The sequence below is a fragment of the Vipera ursinii genome (genome assembly GCF_947247035.1).
Source record: "Vipera ursinii genome assembly, chromosome: 2".
NCBI lineage: Eukaryota > Metazoa > Chordata > Lepidosauria > Squamata > Viperidae > Vipera > Vipera ursinii.
In genome coordinates this window covers 136,921,957-136,940,344 of record NC_139513.1, presented here as the reverse complement: position 1 = coordinate 136,940,344, position 18,388 = coordinate 136,921,957, and the positions used below count along the sequence as shown (strand labels likewise).

Sequence of the window (18,388 nt, the reverse complement as noted above, 5' to 3'; positions counted from 1 at the left end):
AAGAGCTTATTTAAAATGTGCTACTTCTAGAATTCAGATCCTGCAAACTTCATGCATTATTTAAATCACCTAATTTTAGATCAAAGCTAGGAATACCACAATATAGTAATTAATTAAACAATGATGTCCAATATCTCAACTTTCTAAGAATTTCAGAATGGGTTTTCATCAATGCAAATATAAATAAATGATTTTAATGCCATTTTTCCTATTAATAAAATAGGGAAGGCAATATAGCTTAATAGCCATTTTTTTAAAAAAAATGTAGCATTGTATTTTATCTTTTTTTCCAGACTAGCACCATTCTATTTCAGCTGTACAATCGGCTGTTGCTCTGTAATAAAATGGAGCAATTGGCACAAGTCAGTCATAGATGGAATTCTTCTCACAATATCAGCTTTTCCAATAAATATTTTTCTGAAGACTTTTTTAAAAGGTTATGCAGTGGTGTTGGATAGCAAGAGCAATGGCAATAAGAGTAGCTTTAAGCTTTCTGACAATATCCTGCCCATGTTCAGGTTCCAGCTGTTCCTTGAATAACCTCCATCTATGATGGCGGTAAGACGGAAAGGAATTGTGTGCCATTATGTGGGTGCTAAAAGGGACGCGGTGGCTCAGTGGGTTAGGACGCTGAGCTTGTCGATCAGAAGGTCGGCAGTTTGGTGGGTCGAATCCCGAGTGCCACGTAGCAGAGTGAGTGCCTCTTACTCATCCCAGCTTCTGCCAACCAAGCAGTTCAAAAGCATGTAAAAATGCAAGTAGAAAAACAGGGACCACTACGGTGGGAAGGTAACAGCGTTCCGTGCGCCTTTGGCGTCCAGTCATGCCGGCCACATGACCACGGAGATGTCCTCGGACAAGCGCTCTTAGGCTTTGAAAGAGATGACCACCAGCCCCTAGAGTTGGAAACGACTAACACGCATGTGCAGGGGAACCTTTACCTTTTAGGGCACATAAGCTGGGTACGTAAGCTGCAGTCATTGACACTAAAAGTATTAGAAAATTGCCGTATGTAAATTGCACTTGTCTAGTACCCAAAGCAGGACCATCACCCTGCTTCTCCACCCACATCATAAAGTGTGAGCAACACAGTGCAGGAAGCAACCCACACCATTAGATGAAAATACCTGTTAATGTATTTTGTCCTCTTCTTTGAACCACATTGCCCAAACATGAGGCAACAGTTCAAATGTCAGCAAAGTGTTTTGAAAGTTGAAAGTCTCAAAATGATGTTTATTTTTTCAATTTAGTTTCCTTGGGTGTGTGTGTGTTTAAATAAAGCCTTATGAAGTACGATCACATTTTCCTCTTTGTTTTATTTGCTACAACAAATTACAGCGGTGGCTATGAGAGGCACAAAGCCAGAAACACGCTTGCATGGTAAAGCCTGCTTGAAGAAGACAGCAAGCTTGGTTTGACGTAGAAGACAGTGGGCAGTACAACCCCCAACAGGCAGACTCTGCCAGCAAACCTGTGAAGGGGGGGGGCGGCACCACCAGATCCAGTGGAGAGGTGTATTTGTTGTGTCCGATACATTCGCTATGATTGTACAAAGAGATATAAGCAATTTTTAAAAATCTATTTATAAATTACAAAGAGCAGTCTTAGGTTGTTGTTTTCCCCCCCAGAGAGGAGAGGCAACAGCGTGTGAATAGAAGAAATGCATGGGGAGTGACTGGGAATTGGATGGAGTGTGTGTGGGATAATTGGGAGAGAATCTGCTCAGTGGAACAGACTGTGGAATATCAGGTAGCATGACTGAGAAAATGCTTTGGGAAGTCCACCTTTTCTTTCTTTCCATATTCGCCCACTAGTTCCACATGATAAGACCCAGAACAGGAGAAGAATTCTACCATCAGGCATCTTACTGGGATTTGGTTTCCAAGGGCTATGAGAATGATTTTTAAAAATCATAAAAATGTAACACTTGGTTATATCCCTTTTCATAACAAGACCACAAAAAACAAACTCCCATAAAGCCAACCCCAATGCAGCTGCTAAGTCATGCCAGGAGCAGCTGCACACACATTCCTCACCAGAGGAGAATGGTTGGATGACTGGGACAAAAATAGTTGGGGGGGGGGTTCCCAAAAAAAGAGGAATTCAACTCACCTGCCATCCCTGCCCAAGTGGCATTGTATGACACAGTGTTGCAAATTTGCAAGCAGTAATTTATCAGTGGGAAGAAAAGTTAAAATGCTTTAGTTTTACATATATGGAAAGCCCTGTAGCACATCTTAAAAATTTATCCATGCTAGCTGAGAAAAATCATGCCATATAATTTGGAAATCAGCACAAGTCTTTTCTGGCCATCTCTTTTCTTGTGGTTTTTCGTGGCTCCTTTAAGCATCATCTCCACACAGTTTCTGTACCAATCTTTCTCCTTACCGTATAAAGTAGTTTGGAAGTAATTAAAATGCAAATCATGCAAATATCACTGTATATAGGTAGATAGGCTCTGTAAATCTGTTTTGGAGTACAGAATCAGAATTTCCTCGCTACAGCATGCACACCGTCCCAGAACTTGGTGCATCTGGAGAGCTTTGCTCTCCACACCAGGTCAAAGACCAGAATGCAAGAAGGCACAAAAACAACATTCATATTAAAAACAGCAAGTAAAGCAATGGTATCCATAAAGATACTCTAGGAAAGCAATCTGCCCTTTTTGGATTGGCTGCACAGAGTGGAACAAGCCAAGAACACCACACAAATGGATTCGATTTTAAAAATTCAGAAGCAGAAAGAACAAGAAATGGTAAATGGTATGATAAGATAATCATCTGCTACCACAGTGCATGAGGATTTGCAAAGAGATGGGATACTTGGAGTATCAGCTAAATGTGTAGCACTCTGTCATGGATTCCCCCAATGTGGGAAAAAGATTGCAAATAATAATTCTTTGGCCACTGCATTTCTCCACGTTTTAGTTCCTTTGTTCCAGAAAATGGCATTTGAGAGCCCTACTAGGAGAATTAGGACAGAACCCTAATCTCCTTCATCACTGCTATGTTTCCTTTCTAAGTAACTGATTCTTCTCCTCCCTGAAGACATCCACGGCTCTATTTGAAAACCTTTGTTTCAAAGGAGGCCATTTGCCCATTATCTATCTAGGAGAAATATTTGGCCCCTCCAGGTTGTCTCGCCTGTATCTTTTTACCTAATGCCCCGACTTCAGCTGAGGCAGCCCTTGATCTTTTCAGCTGCTGAAAGCAACAGCTCGCAAGACAGCTAAGGAACACCATCCCCAACAGGAAAAACAATAAATGAAAGAGGCCCATTTCTTTGGTCAAGATAAAGGCAGCGTATGGTTTTCAGTGCTAAGAGAAGCATGCAAACAGAATGCAGAATGTGAATCTTTGTCCATCTTCCCTTCAAAAATCCAATCAGGGGTGTGTGTGTGTGTGTGTGTGTCATTTCTCTACCCCTATTGGTTTCACATGGAAAAAGAAGATTTAAGAAACACAATTCTATGATTGCTTAAGAAAGTAAAACACTGAAAAGCCCATCCAGCGGAAGATGAGCCTGGAATCTTGCAGTGAAGGATGGCGGCAGCGGTGGCGAGTCTTCATGCCAGCTCAAGTCCTTGGATCGTGGAGGCACTACGGAAACTAGGAGCTGCTTTTGTCATCTTTTAAATCGTACCTGCAAGATAAGCAAAGCCTTTTCTGATCTTTGGGAGCCAAAAAAATATATTAAAAAAATCCCCACAAAGCCATCTCAAGTTGTACACCAAGTTGCCTGGGAAAGCAGAATTTCTGCTTCTCATTCTCCCACATTCTTATGATTGGGAATACAGGTAGTCCTCAACTTACGACTTGTCACTTCTGAAGTCACACATACACACAGCCCAAGTCACGTAACTGCACTTTGGGAACTCAGCAACTGGTCTGCCTTTAGGGCTGCTTGCAACATTCTGCAGTCGTGTGGCCGCATTTTACAATGGTTTTTGCCAAAAACTGATAATTTGGCAAAACCAGCCCACAGCAAACTATGAGTTAATTACCAATGCAAATAGGTTGTAAAATCAGGCTGATCACCCACTTTCCAACCTTCACGACTTACGACTGTGATGGGCAGGCTCCATTATGGTCATAACACAAGGACTGCCTCTAGTGATGTTACCTCTTTGGTTGGAGGCAAGGGAAGCGAAATGAATCCCAGTTATACGATGTTGCTATCCCTAGAGCTCATCTCCCTTTCCTTGAAGCTACATGTCCATATTTTACATTTCTCTTGCCTTTTTTATAGCCAAGGACGCTCAAAGTAGCTCTACGTTTTCCATATTCCCTACTTGGCAAGGAGGGCCTCTCCTACCACCAGCATCTTCTGCAGCAGGTTCAAAAAACAACAACAAAAAACGGCTGTCATGGCATGGTAAGACTGACATATTTACGAAAGGGATGGGCTTCAATAAATCTGCTGCAACTGTCCTCTTTATTTTCTGACACTTCCTTCTTGACATCACGGCCACCAGCATCTAATGATATTAAAATGTTCTTAAGCAGGCTGACGGCCAATCATTTTCTCAGCTGCTTTCTCTGCAATTCCAGGACATTTGATTATGGATACTGCAGGTGGCTATTACGCTAAAGAAGGAAGATGGTTGTGTAGTTTTATCTTGCTCTGTTCACAGAATTCAGGCTTAATCGGAATTCCAGGATTGCTTTAGCTGGCGGTAGATTTGCTAGATCTACTGAAAGTTACTTTGAGACTACTGGATGGAAAGTAGCTTTATGTTCTGTTTGTGGGCTTCCCACACATACACAGTGGGAATGGAAAGTCAGACTGGGCAAATTCTCTGGTTTGATTCAGTGCGACGTTTATTCTTATCATGACTGACAGACTAGAAAGAACAAGAATGCCCAGCCTGGCCTTGGCATGTAGGAAACAATTTTATCTAAAAGAGCCCATTCATAGTGGAATGGATGGGAATCAAGTTGTTGAGAAAGGAAAGAGGAAAACTCTGGGTGCCAGTCCAAAATGAAATAACCAAATCCCTTTTGGATACGTCTCTGATGCATGCCTCCTTCATAGAGGATCCACAAAATACTTTTCTATCCCTCTCACCGGTTCCATTTCAGAACAAGATTTTCCCCGTATCACGCCCTGTGAACCATTATCTTTCCATTATGCTTAATTCAACTTCTCCTGCTTCATATCTCTTCCCCTGCAGCGTAAGGTCACAGAGAAGAGGATGTGAGGGAGCAAAAGGATGAGCCATTCTTAGTTGCTTCAATCTTGTCCTAGGCCTAGGGTGCTTTTTTAAGACAGCAACTGGACTTCCTTGATTTTTCCTGACGACATTTCACTTCTCATCCAAGAAGCTTCTTCAGTTCTAACTTAACTGGTGGAGGATGGAAAGGATTTATACTTTTTTGCAGTCAGCTAGTCGTTAACATTCTGAGGGTCAATGGGAAGACATAAGCCACCCAAGGACATAAAGTAACCTCCAGGTGGCTTAAAGGACCCTCAGAGCGTTAACGATTGGCTGACTGCAAAGTGTATTAATCCTTTCTATTTTTCACCACTTAGTTAGAACTGAAGAAGCTTCTTGGATGAAAAGTGAAATGTCTTCCAAGAAAAATCAAGAAAGTCCATTTGCTGGTTTTTTTTAAAAAAAAAAGCACCTTTGGGGACAGTCACGACCTTGACGAACTAGACATTTGCTTCAACCTTACAACTCTCAGCAGATAGCTGCTTAGAGAATGTAACTCTCAAGGGTGCAGAATGAGACTCCATCACTGTAGCTTTGAGGGTGGAAGTTTGTTCTTAAGACTCTGCATAATAAACTGAGCTCCCAAAAATTCAACCCTGCTCACCAGAAGCCCATTTCAAAGAGGGCACGTTTGAGGAAAAATCAAACACCCAAACCACACAGCTCTTACAAGACTAATTTTCTGCCAGATCACTGATCTTAGATCCAATAAGGGATATAGAAGTGGAGTTGACTTGGCCTTCAAGACGTCCTCTGTTAACTATGTTGTTAGCTGCGAAGTCGTGTCCGACCCATCGCGACCCTATGGACAACGTTCCTCCAGGCTTTCCTGTCCTCTACCATCTTCTGGAGTCCATTTAAGCTCACGCCTACTGCTTCAGTGACTCCATCCAGGCACCTCATTCTCTGTGGTCCCCTTCTTCTATTGCCCTCAATCTTTCCCAGCATTAGGCTCTTCTCCAGTGAGTCCTTCCTTCTCATTAGGTGGCCAAAGTATCTGAGTTTCAACTTCAGGATCTGGCCTTCTAAAGAGCAGTCAGGGTTGATCTCCTCTAGGACTGACCGGTTTGATTGCCTTGCAGTCCAAGGGACTCGCAGGAGTCTTCTCCAGCACCAGAGTTCAAAGGCCTCAATTCTTTGGCGCTCGGCCTTTCTTATGGTCCAGCTTTCACTGCCATACATTGCAACTGGAAAGACCATAGCCTTGACTATACGCACTTTTGTTGACAGGGTGATGTCTCTGCTTTTTAGTGTGCTGTCTAGATTTGCCATGGCTTTCCTCCCCAGGAGCAAGCGTCTTTTAATTTCTTGGCTACAGTCCCCATCTGCAGTGATCTTGGAGCCCAGGAAAATAAAAAAAATCTGTCACTACTTCCATTTCTTCCCCATCTATTTGCCAGGAATTGAGAGGGCCGGATGCCATGATCTTGGTTTTCTTAATGTTAAGCTTCAACCCAACTTTTGCACTCTCTGTTAACTATACTTCTCCTATACTTACCACTGGGCAGCACCTTGGGTGAGGTCCTTTTGGGAGAGGTCAATGTGTAACTGGAAGGGAAACAAAGAAACGTCACATGCCTGGAATTCTCCCGGAAGAAGACCCCCCCCCCCCCGCTGCTGCTGTTAAAGGTACGAGCACAGCGATGGCTGTCTTCCATACCTTTCCAATTGGCTCTCCTCGGGACATAAAAGAGACACTGTTTTTAACATAGGCCTCCAGCTTCCTCCGCTGGGCTTCTTCTAGAGAGAGATCCCATTCAAACCTGTTGCGAGAGCAATGCGTTGATTGGGCAGTTACTGCTTTTCTGAAATAGGCTTTAAAAATCCTTAATGATTCCAGATACCTTTTGGATGGCTTAAAAGAATAACGAATGAGATAAAAGGACAAGTCCCAGGATCATTTAACAAGGTTTACCTCCAGCAGTTCTTAATCACCAGAATGGGTTGCCTCAGCCTGCATTTCCCAGTATTGTGACTGGAATATGGCACCGAATTTCTGTCAGTAACTTGAAGAACAGAAACCCAGAGTAACATTTATTTTTCCTGAATTAATTCAATGTAAATTCACACTCCAATCGTGGTTTACCTCCTTCAGTGTATGAACACTTTTAAAAATATGAGGAATAGCCAATGTGGCCCTAATTAAAAATGGGCAAATGGATCAGAGGGATCGGTTTATGTCAGTGGGGTTCCCAGATCCCTACTATTCTTTCCAGTATCAAAGATGATCTTTTCAAGCATGCCTCTACTGCCCTATTGTTGATTTCTCCCTTACTTCTCATTGAACTCAGGATTCACAGTCTTCTTCCGTACAGTAGTCTTTTTCTTGGTGACACGAGATTTGTCCGGCAGCAGGATCAAAGAAACGTAAGCATCAGGAGCATCCCTGCCGTTTGACTTGAGGTTTCTGGAATGGAGTCAAAGGAGATGGTTCTTTAAAAAAAGAAGAAGGAATCTAAATGATTTAGAACAGGGGTCTCGAACCTCCGGTCTGTGGAGTTGAATGGGTTGAAGCCCACTCAGAATCAGGCCACGGAAGTGATGGGTGAGGGTGCGCGAAGTTGCATTTGTGAAAGAGGCAAGTGCACAAAACCATTCCCCCACACACACCGCTCTTCCTGTCTCCTCCAGTCCACTGATGTGGAAAGGTTGGAGACTGCTGCTTTAGAAATTAAATAGCGAGGAATCATTTTCAGGTAAGTCTGGTAACGAGAATCAACTACTCAAACAAGAGAAAACCACACTTATTTAATAAACCAAGCCCCTTCCCTCCTTATCCACCAATTTGTCCTATTTTATCATCATTTGTTTTTAAAAAAAACATAACCCACTTCTTCTGAGTTGATGGTGGCCCACCACACTATTCATACACAAGCGTTCTTCCAGAGCCCACTGCAAAGCCAGCTGTGCCTCTCTGTATTGTCCTCAGAATCATTCCAGATGTAATAACCTGAATTCAGTAGGACTTACTGTTTTTTTATAATGTTCCTAGAGAATCTGTTGATGGAAAGTACTAGCCATCCACTAGACCGGGGTAGGCAACCTTGGCTCTTTTTTGACTCGTGGACTTCAACTTGAAGTCCACAGGTCATAAAAGAGGCAAGATTGCCTACCCCTGCACTAGATAAAGGTCATGCTTTTGAAGACAGCAAAGTTCACATTTTGGATGGAGAGGATCATTGGTTTGAAAAAGGTGAAAAAGAGGCCATTTATGTTAACATTGAGCAGCCCTCTCTCAACAGAGAGGGAGGGCTAAGATACCACCTATCTCCAGTCTACAATGCAGCCCTTGCAGGAGTTCCAAGAAGATTCCACAACCAATTGTATTCTGATTCAGGCGATTCCGAGGGCAAAGATAACCCCCTAAGTAGCCTCAAGAGCTCTCAGAGAGAGTGCTAATGACCAGATGACTGCAAAGAAATGCATCCTTCCATTTCTCCCCTCCCCCCACCCCGCTATCCAGTCAGAACCAATCCTTCCATCTCTCCCACCATCTAGTCTCAACTGTCATTACCTATCCTTCCATCCCCCTCCTCCCCTGCCATCACAACTGATGAAGCATCTTGGATGAGAAGTGAAACATTTTGTTCTTTTTCCTCAAGGAAAAAAAGCAGTCTAGTTGCCTTTTGAAAAAGCACCTTTGAGACAACTCTATGATCTGGATGACTGAGAATCTCTACAGACTACTAGACATCCAGAAGGCAGTGATCAAACCAAAGCAAAGATCATCTGCAATTAGGGGGAAAAGTCGTCCAAAATGATGGCTTGGAATGATCTCCCTGTTCTGTAGCTACAGGGGGGAAAAATCTAAGCAATCATTCTGGAGGCTTGTACCAAATTCACCTTTTGTTTCTCCTTTCCCCAAACAAATCCATCCTACAATTGTTACCTGCAGGCATGTATGATCACGATAAGTTTTCTCGCATCCATGTTGTACCAGACAGTCATGTGCAGCTGTCCCAGAGGTGTGTCTGCTAGCTCCAAATTACTGCAGGGCAGAAAGACACAAAGGCAGAGCAATATTACAGAAACTCAAAAATACCTGGGTCTGGTGTGAGAAAAAGAGAGAGCGTTTCTACGCCCCTCGGCAGCACATGCAGCTTGAGAAAAATAATGCAACCATAAGGAACGCTGAGGGCAACGGAGAGATGGACGGGAAGATGCCATTTGAAAGATCTGAACCAATAGGATGGTGGGGTCGTAAAGGCAGGAGCATTTGTTCTCCACGTGGCAAGAGAAATATGTAACTGAGGCAGCAAACTGCATCGGCGATGAGAATGGTGGCAGGTCGCAGTGGCGGCCTATGTAAGGCAGCAATGAGGAGGGCTGAAAGCAAAAGCCGGCATGTTTTCTGCAACTCTGAGGACTGCAGGGGAGGAGTAAACTTGCTGGAATTCCCAAAGCCCAGCTGAGCAATGTGCTGCAAGGCAAAACAGCAGAAGAGAGCTCACCTTTTAAAGCATCAAATTATTACGTACATAAACAGCAAGCGTTGTCTCTCCCTTTCTGGTAAAAAGCTCCACTCAACCGATCTGCATTAACAAGAGGTTATTCAAAAGCCCACAGTGCACTGCCTTCTGTGTCTTAGGTTGTTGTTCCTGACTGGACTTCATGGAGGTTGGCTTTCAATCTCCCCTCCCCGCTAAAGAATTTCCTCAGGGAAAACTGGCACAACATTGTAGAAATCTCTGACGACACAGCAGCCAGAGGCATGAAAAGACATTTAGGACTGAAAATCAGGTGAAAGAGAGGAAAAGTAGAATTTCAAGGGGGAATTACATTTTCAGGCTTATCACACTCAGCATTGATTCGACAACAGGGCAGGCTTTTTGCCCCTGAAGGCTGCTTCAGAGGCTCAGAGGGAGAACAGGGGTAACAGGTGCATCTACAGATGCCCAGAGATGCATACAAACCAAACTCTTGCTTGGGGACTGTCAATTTCTTACAGTAGAAATAGCACTAGCACTTAGACTTACATACTGCTTCACAGTGCTTTACAGCCCACTGTAAGTGGTTTACCGAGTCAGCCTATGGCCCCCAACAATCTGGTTCCTCATTTTACCGACCTCGAAAGGATGGAAGGCTGAGTCAACCTTGAGCCAGTCGGGATTGAACTGCTGGCAGTGGGCAGAGTTAGCCTGCAATACTTCATTGTGCCACCACGCCATGTTGTGGGGAGAAGCCAGGGATTTTGTGTGTGTTTGTGTGCACGCAAGAAACGAGTTTGTATAACCTTTTGCTTAGGTAAAGGTAAAGGTAAAGGTTCCCCCGCACATGCGTGCTAGTCGTTTCCAACTCTAGGGGCCGGTGCTCATCTCCATTTCAAAGCTGAAGAGCTAGCGCTTGTCTGAGGACGTCTCCGTGGTCATGTGGCCGGCATGACTAGACGCCAAAGGCGCACGGAACGCTGTTACCTTCCCACTGTAGTGGTCCCTATTTTTCTACTTGCATTTTTACGTGCTTTCGAACTGCTAGGTTGGCAGAAGCTGGGACAAGTAACAGGCGCTCACTCTGTTACGCAGCCCAAACTGCTGACCTTCTGATCGACAAGCTCAGCGTCCTAACCCACTGAGCCACCGCGTCCCTTTTGCTTAGGGACTGTCAATTTCTTACAGCAAAAAGCCCAGAAATGTGTGTGGTGGGAGGCACAAGGAGGCAATTTAGTTGATTTTGCTGGTTTCCTGCTGTTATTACCATCGCATCTCGTGAACTGGATGGTAACCCAGAGTAGCATATGCTTCATTTATTTACAGTTTCATTTATTTAGCACAGCAGTCTCTCCAGAAATTATCTTGTGGGAAGAAGAGAATTCCTTCAGATCCAGAATACTTGGCTTTGTGCAAGAAGGGACTGTACAGTATCAACTCAAAGTCCTATTAATCCATCTACATGGGTTCTGTATTCTATGCAAGGAGTCCTCCTTACCTGTTGCTGTGGGGGATCCGCTGGCGCAGCTCTTGCAAGGAGCCAGAGTCTCCATCCTCTCTGATATACAGCTCAGTCTCTGACCCCTTTTGGGAATTCTCCTCGTATTCATCCCCTGCTGCAGCATGGAAAGCCTCCACCCCCGAGTGCTGAGAAATCAGAACCTGTGGAATTGAAAGCAAGGTGCTTAAAGCCTGCTCTGCCATAGCCCAGATTGGTTTCTCCAAACAACCCCACTCTTAGCCCTTTGAGGTAGTCTAGACAAAAAGCACAGTTGGGGCATCAGCATGATCATTACTGTAGCATTTAGCAATAGCACTTAGACTTATATGCCACTTCACAGTGTTTTACAGCCCTCTCTGAGAGGTTTACAGGGTCAACCTATGGCCTCCAACAATCTGGGTCCTCATTTTACCAACCTCAGAAGGATGGGAGGCTGAGTCAATCTTGAGCTCTGTCAGGATTGAACGCCTGGCTGTGGACAGAGTTAGCCTCCATTACCTGCATTCTAACCACTGCACCACCACGGTTAAATATATAGTTATATTTAACAGAATCTTGCAAAACGGAAAGCGTTTATGCCCTCCTCTCTTTCTAAGTCTTTGGAAAACTAAGGAAGATCTTTTCTAAATACTTCTCATACTTTCCCCCCCATATGTTGATTGAGCTGCCCGTTATCAACCATTGCCTTGGCTGCAGGTCTTCCTCCTGCCTCCCAAGGCCATTCCCGTACACCATCATAGCCACTTACCCCAAGCTGCACTCGCATCAAAATCTGGCTAGTAGGACCAGAATTGCTGAGTTGGAACCAGCGGTCAAGATTGAGCCCTTCTGCAGCCAGCAGTTGTGACAGTGGGAGCGACAGCATGCCTAGGCTATGCCCATCATCCTTGATCTGTGAAGTAAAAATACAAAAAACAGATGGCAACTGTCCTACGCTTGTTGGGCAATTAATTATCCCAAGGGGCCACATGAGAAACTGGGACTATTGTGGAGAGCCGCTGCCCTGCCCCCACTGATGCTAAGGGCCAGACAGGGATGTGACCCACAGGCTATAAAATGCCCAGGTCTGGTCTACACATATACTGTAGGGCAGAGAAGCAGAAGGTATGAATTTAAGAAGGAATCCTCTCCTAGCTTCCAGGTTTTTGAGCTAGAAAGAGACTTCTTCTTCGTAAGATAAGGAGCATAGCTTCTGAGAAGATACAGTTGGGTCTCCATTCCTTTCCGTTAAGCTGCAAAGAGATTATCCTTTCCTCTTAAAAGATCCTGTGGGAACTCAGTTGTGAAGATAGTCGCCTCTCCCAATTGAATGATTCTTTGCAGCACAAGGACTAGCTTGTTTTGAAGTCTTTGGCACAAGGGCAAAGATGGGCCAGTTCTGCTTCCCTTCAGCAAGCTTCCCACTCTAGGGAATTTGATGGAAGCCCTGCAAATCTAAACTGTTATGTGCTACAACCTTCCCAAGCACATGAGGATAGCACAGCTGCGTATCATTTTTTGCATTTATTTAAAATGCATATAAATGAACCACATCTGCTAGCTACCTCAATTTTAGCCAGCCAGTTTCTACAGCACTCTAAAAAAAATTTTTACTTTGATAAGTGTCCTTACTGCAAGAAATTAATTTTTAAAAATTACATTAATATAGTAGTCAAGCTACATTTGGAAAAACAATTCTTGAAGGTACTACATGTTAAGAATTCGAGGCATGCCACTGATAAAAGTTATATTCTGATGATCCTTAAAACTACCAGGAAGTTAACAAAGGCTAAGACAGGGGTGTCAAACGGGCCGGATACATCATAGCAAAACTGCGCCCACCCCATTACCAGCAGTGGCAAAAAAAAAAAAATCACGATATGTCACGACACGTCACGTGAGGTTGCGTGTTTGACACCCCTGGGCTAAGAGAACTTACTTGCCAATTCTCCCACCTGTTTTATTTTTTTTTTTTTATTTTAATTCCATTTATATCCCGCCCTTCTCCAAAGACTCAGGGCGGCTTACAAGCAGGCATATACATTCTATGTATATGCCTGCTTATTAGGGCTTTCACACACACCCCAAGCGGCATTATTACAAAGTCAGCTTAATTGCCCCCAACAATCTGGGTCCTCATTTTACCTACCTCGGAAGGATGGAAGGCTGAGTCAACCTTGAGCCTGGTGGGACGCGAACCTGCACTAATTGTAGGCAGCTGGTGTTACTTAAGGAGGCATTAGCCCACTGCTCCACCAAGGCTCTTGGTGAAAGTACAGAAGTACACTCAGAACAGTCGGCTTGTTGTTGTGGCAGGTGGAATGCCACAATCACATTGCTTGAACAACTTGGTTTCCATGTTTGGGGTTTCAATTCCCGCTATCAGATCAAGGGACCCAAGAGTTTTCTTCAGGAGGATAATCAAGCAAACTGAGTCCCACTGATCCGTTTTGGCACATGTGGGTGATGAAGCGCAAGAGGAGAGTTGTGGGGAAGAGGTGCCTGGGACACCTACCTGCAGCTCTAAGGATTCTGCATGGGGCCTCTTGATAAGGAAGGAGAAAGCTTCGTTCCATTCGGGCTCTGCTGTCTGAGGGCAGACCTAAAGGCAGAAACAAGCCTTGACATTAAAAAAAACAGAACTGAGGAGAAAGGCAACATTGGCTAGATGGTGGCTTAAGAAATGCATGGAATATGACATGTAATCAAAAGACAAAGACAGGGGTGTCAAACTCAATTTCATTGAGGGCCGCATCAGCATTGCAGTTGCCCTCAGGGGGCCGGGTGGGTATGGCCAGGGTGGGCGTGGCCTACTGGGTGGGCGTGGCTAGAGTGCGTATGGCCTACTGGGTGGGCGTGGCCAGCTCTACATCGTTCGCATCAAGGGTGCCTATGGGGGCCTGGGCAGGAGTGGGACAGATCTGAGGGTCTCTGGAAGAAGGAGGGTCTCTGGGCCAGGGCCAAGGCAGAGGGGGCCGTTCCCTCACTTTTTCCAGGATGGCTTCGAGGGCCACATGAAACCACTTCGCGGGCCGGATCCGGCCCCCGGGCCTTGTGTTTAACATGTCTGGACAAAGAAGTTAGTTATATAGGACGTGGGCAGATAATCAAGACTGATTTAACATGGCAGCACTCCAGAATACGTCTGCCTTGTGAGCTACTTGAGTAGACAGCTATTTGTCTCTTTGACACAAGACTTTTATTTCACCATTAGGTAATCCACTTACATAAAAAACCATCACTGTCCTTAATTATAAATTATCAATTGCATAGTGGAGTTTCCAAATATTTCTTTAAAAGGTCTCCTTCTGCAATCATTCACTGATGGTGAGGCCAATCTTATTGTAAAATCTGGAGTTTGGGCCATTCCCTTTCCTCGCCCATCACTTGTTCTCCTGCCTCTGCAATGCATTTAACGTATATATTTATGACAAGCGATTTGAGTCAACCCTGTTTTATTTATTTTGGAACCAGCAATCAATTGCTTTGTATATTTACTATGGAAGCTGAGAGAGATCCATTCTTTTGTGGCTCTATCACTAGAAAACTCAAGTTACATACGAACTCTTCTTTATATAAGAAAATGCACGTATGTGTTTGCACATCTGTTCATATGCACAAACTCTAGCTATGTCACAGACCCCACTCATCTTGTAGCTTCCTCTTCCCCGCCCCCCCCCCCGCCCCACCTCCACTTCATCATATTTGTTAGTCCTCTCAAGAGGAAAGAGGCAGAAGATCCCTGGGGTTCTCCTAACGAATGCAGCAAATTAGCAATTGCCTGCTAATAGCAATATGTCCCCCTCCTCTGAACTACTTGCTGGAAAGAAAAATGGGGAAAAGTGGGCAAAAAATGGATAATGAAGGAATACGCTAAGCTGCTTCTGGAACTGATCATAAATTCCCTGGCTGAATAATAGCATCTTATTGTTACATCTAAAGCATATACATACTGTTTGCCTTCTATTTTAAATCCACCATTGTACAATCAATAGTGTGTACTAAGTGATTCTGGATATATCCCCTTCCCTACCCCATACTCTGTTCAAAAGCCATGATTAACTACCCACTTTCAGCCTGATCATTTCCTTCTTCCCCATGTCATTACCTTAGTCTTATAGGAAACACCACGGACAGACAGGCTGACGTAAGGACTTGGCGGCTTCGATCCCTTCCGGAGCTGGCCAAATGAGAAAGAGAAAGTGATTGATATGCTGCTACTAAGGCTAATCACAGGATTAGAGATGGCCAGCTCTACATCGTTCGCATCAAGGGTGCCTATGGGGGCCTGGGCAGGAGTGGGACGGATCTGAGGGTCTCTGGCAGGAGGAGGGTCTCTGGGCCAGGGCGAAGGCAGTGGGGGCCGTTCCCTCACTGTTTCCAGGATGGCTTCGCAGGCCGCATGAAACCACTTCGCGGGCCGGATCTGGCCCCCAGGCCTTGTGTTTGACATGTCTGGTCTATGCAATGTCCTATCTATATACTACTAAAACTCTCGTGATGACTTTTAACTGGGCAAAACAGTACATGAGAGAGCAACAACTTTTGAACCAAGTCTCTCAAATGGGATAACCTACAGAATGTGTCTTAAATTTGGGGAAGTTTTGGCTGCTTTAAGGGCTACTCACTGCCACTGCAGTCATGTGATCTTTCAATGTTTTCAATATTTCATAACAGTTTCCAAGCCAGTCTTGCTGTCAACTTTAGAATGAGCATGGCTGCAGCCATGTTTTCCTTCTCATTTCTAGTTGACACATAGCACGGAGGGAGGGGGGTTGCCAGGCGTTGTGCTAGCAGCTAGACACAACAGACTGTCTCTCTCTCTCTCTCTCATGGGAACCAAGGTCATCGGCTGCTCCCGAGACTGCAAGCTGGGCGTTTCACGAAAAGACCACCAACAAGCTGTATGGGGAAACGTAGTTGCTTCCATAGCCTTAGGGGTGGGATTATTTAACTTTGTATTGGGGAATTGTTATGCATCTCTTCAGACTTGGTTTCACTTTTGAAGTGCCGATACTTTGTATCAATAAACATGCCTGTTGGAACTTTGACGCTTACAATCTCTTGCTCCTTCCTCAGCCACATACCTACCTACAGGGAAGGGAAGGGAAGGGAAGGGAAGGGAAGGGAAGGGAAGGGAAGGGAAGGGAAGGGAAGGGAAGGGAAGGGAAGAGTTCTGATGCTCCCTGACAGATTCCCACAAGGGAAGTCAATGGGGAATCTGGCAGGAAGTCTGAAGTCGTTCCTAAAGGTAAAGGTTCCCCCGCACATGCGTGCTAGTCGTTTCCGACTCTAGGGGCCGGTGCTCATCTCCGTTTCATAGCCGAAGAGCCAGCGTTTGTCCGAGGACGTCTCCCTGGTCATGTGGCCGGCATGACTAGACGCCAAAGGCGCACGGAACGCTGTTACCTTCCCACCAGTGGTCCCTATTTTTCTACTTGCATTTTTACGTGCTTTCGAACTGCTAGGTTGGCAGTTCCTACTCCCATATAATTTTCAGAATGAAATGGCTTGCCAATACCCTCTTCACGGAGGTCTAAAACTTCCCAATCTAGTACGTAGTCTAGGAATGTCTTGGCAGTCTAGCCAGATCTGATTCTTTTTAGCTTTGGGGGGTCAGCTGCTTGTTTAGATAATGTCAAACTAAAAGTCATAAAATCAGTCACAGTCACATAGTGACATTCTTAACGACTGGCATGATTTATGACTCTAATTGCTGCTTCGAACAGGGCTAATCTCTGGATTAGCCAGGCTCTGAATCGATGGTTCAGTGGGCTCTGAATTCATATCTTCCTGATCCATGAAAAATAACTTCCCAAATTAGTTTCTGTCAGTGTTTTTCTTCACTGGATTGCTCAGAATACATCAGCAGCTCTGAGTTTCTGGTCATGGATTACGAAGCTGCAATAGCCACTCCTAGAACTAAGAGGCAGAGCACAGAGAAATATTTTACCGGCATGACTAGATGCCAAAGGCGCACGGAACACTGTTACCTTCCCACCGTAGTGGTCCCTATTTTTCTACTTGCATTTTTACGTGCTTTCGAACTGCTAGGTTGGCAGAAGCTGGGACGAGTAACAGGCGCTCACTCTGTTATGCAGCACTCAGGTATTACCGGTACTCACTGGCAATTCAGTTGCTCTGTCAAGGAAGACAGAGAAGAGGGCAGATGACAGTTCCTCACTCTTTGGGGTCTGGATCAAGCTGTTTACTCTCAGAACCTGGAAGAAGTGATCGACAGTTAGGACAATATTTAAGTATTTTACCAACCACTATTAGAGGACACTTTGTATGAAAATTGGTGGATGGGTTTATTTCTTCCATGTGTTCCTTTCAAAGCAATAATTATTATATAACACCTTGGAAATCCACCTCACGCAATGGCTTATCACCAAATATGCAAGAGAACATGCTGCCAGCAGGAGGAACTGAGGAGTTCCTCAGTTGCTAAGGGGTTGCTTGACTTCACCCCCCATCAAAGCCAGGGAGGTGACCGGGAGAACACTTTCCTCCCACAACTTTACAGTTTATGGCCTGTGGGTGACCCACAATCCCTCCCACAGCTCGGCATCCCTCAGCTTTTCAACTGTCTGAGCAACAGGCCTGGCTCTGATCACAGTTATGGCACAATAAGAAAAGCCTAAGAAGAAGAAGAGAGTTTTTGTTGATGCCTCTGTGAAGGTGTTCAGATACCACACAGCATCACCCTTGATTCACCATGTCTTTCATAACCAACAAATGGAGAAGAGAAAATATAAACTCATCCACAATGTGCTGGTTTGTTCTCCCAGAGAAGAACATCTGTGAAGGGACCATAAATGGTGGGAACAACGTTGCTCTTGTTATGGCCTTTGAAGTTTAATCTCTTTAAAAATGAAGAACTTCCTTTCCCACCTCCCAATTCCAGCCAATCCCACATGGCGTTCTCCTTTCTGAAGACCTCCATTACCTGCTCCAGCTCTGTAGCACTGGGTATAGGGGGCAGGCACTCCAGCTTCACGTGGAGACGTCCTGATTTCACATCTTCTAGGGGGAGCCACTGCAACAGGAAGGAAGGAAGACTGTACGATGGCAGATCAGCTGTCCTTGCCCTCCCCACTGCCATTAAGAGAGCCTCCTTTTATTTAGTTCTTGGTCAGATTTGTATATTAACTTTCCCTCAAGACGGATCCCATGGGAATCTTCCTTTTATCTAGACAAGAACATCGTTAGGGGGGAAACTGGGCTGAGACAGAGCAAGTGGTCCAAAATCCAAAGTGACTTTTG

At 44.8% G+C, this 18,388-nt stretch overlaps 1 protein-coding gene across 1 annotated transcript in view; it reads right to left on the bottom strand.

Annotated features, from left to right (window-relative positions):
• Positions 1 to 1,291: 1,291 nt before the first annotated feature.
• ESYT1 (extended synaptotagmin 1) overlaps positions 1,292 to 18,388 on the bottom strand; it is an 80,743-nt gene continuing 63,646 nt past the window's right edge. The window contains exons 21-31 of the mRNA XM_083355438.1: positions 18,072 to 18,161; positions 17,248 to 17,343; positions 15,231 to 15,302; positions 13,638 to 13,724; positions 11,892 to 12,035; positions 11,141 to 11,304; positions 9,105 to 9,203; positions 7,491 to 7,622; positions 6,876 to 6,978; positions 6,714 to 6,763; positions 1,292 to 3,642 (exon numbers count right to left, since the gene is read on the bottom strand). Of these exons, the coding sequence (XP_083211564.1) occupies positions 3,609 to 3,642; positions 6,714 to 6,763; positions 6,876 to 6,978; positions 7,491 to 7,622; positions 9,105 to 9,203; positions 11,141 to 11,304; positions 11,892 to 12,035; positions 13,638 to 13,724; positions 15,231 to 15,302; positions 17,248 to 17,343; positions 18,072 to 18,161 (1,071 nt within the window). The 3' untranslated portion in view covers positions 1,292 to 3,608. The remainder of the gene's footprint in view (positions 3,643 to 6,713; positions 6,764 to 6,875; positions 6,979 to 7,490; positions 7,623 to 9,104; positions 9,204 to 11,140; positions 11,305 to 11,891; positions 12,036 to 13,637; positions 13,725 to 15,230; positions 15,303 to 17,247; positions 17,344 to 18,071; positions 18,162 to 18,388) is intronic.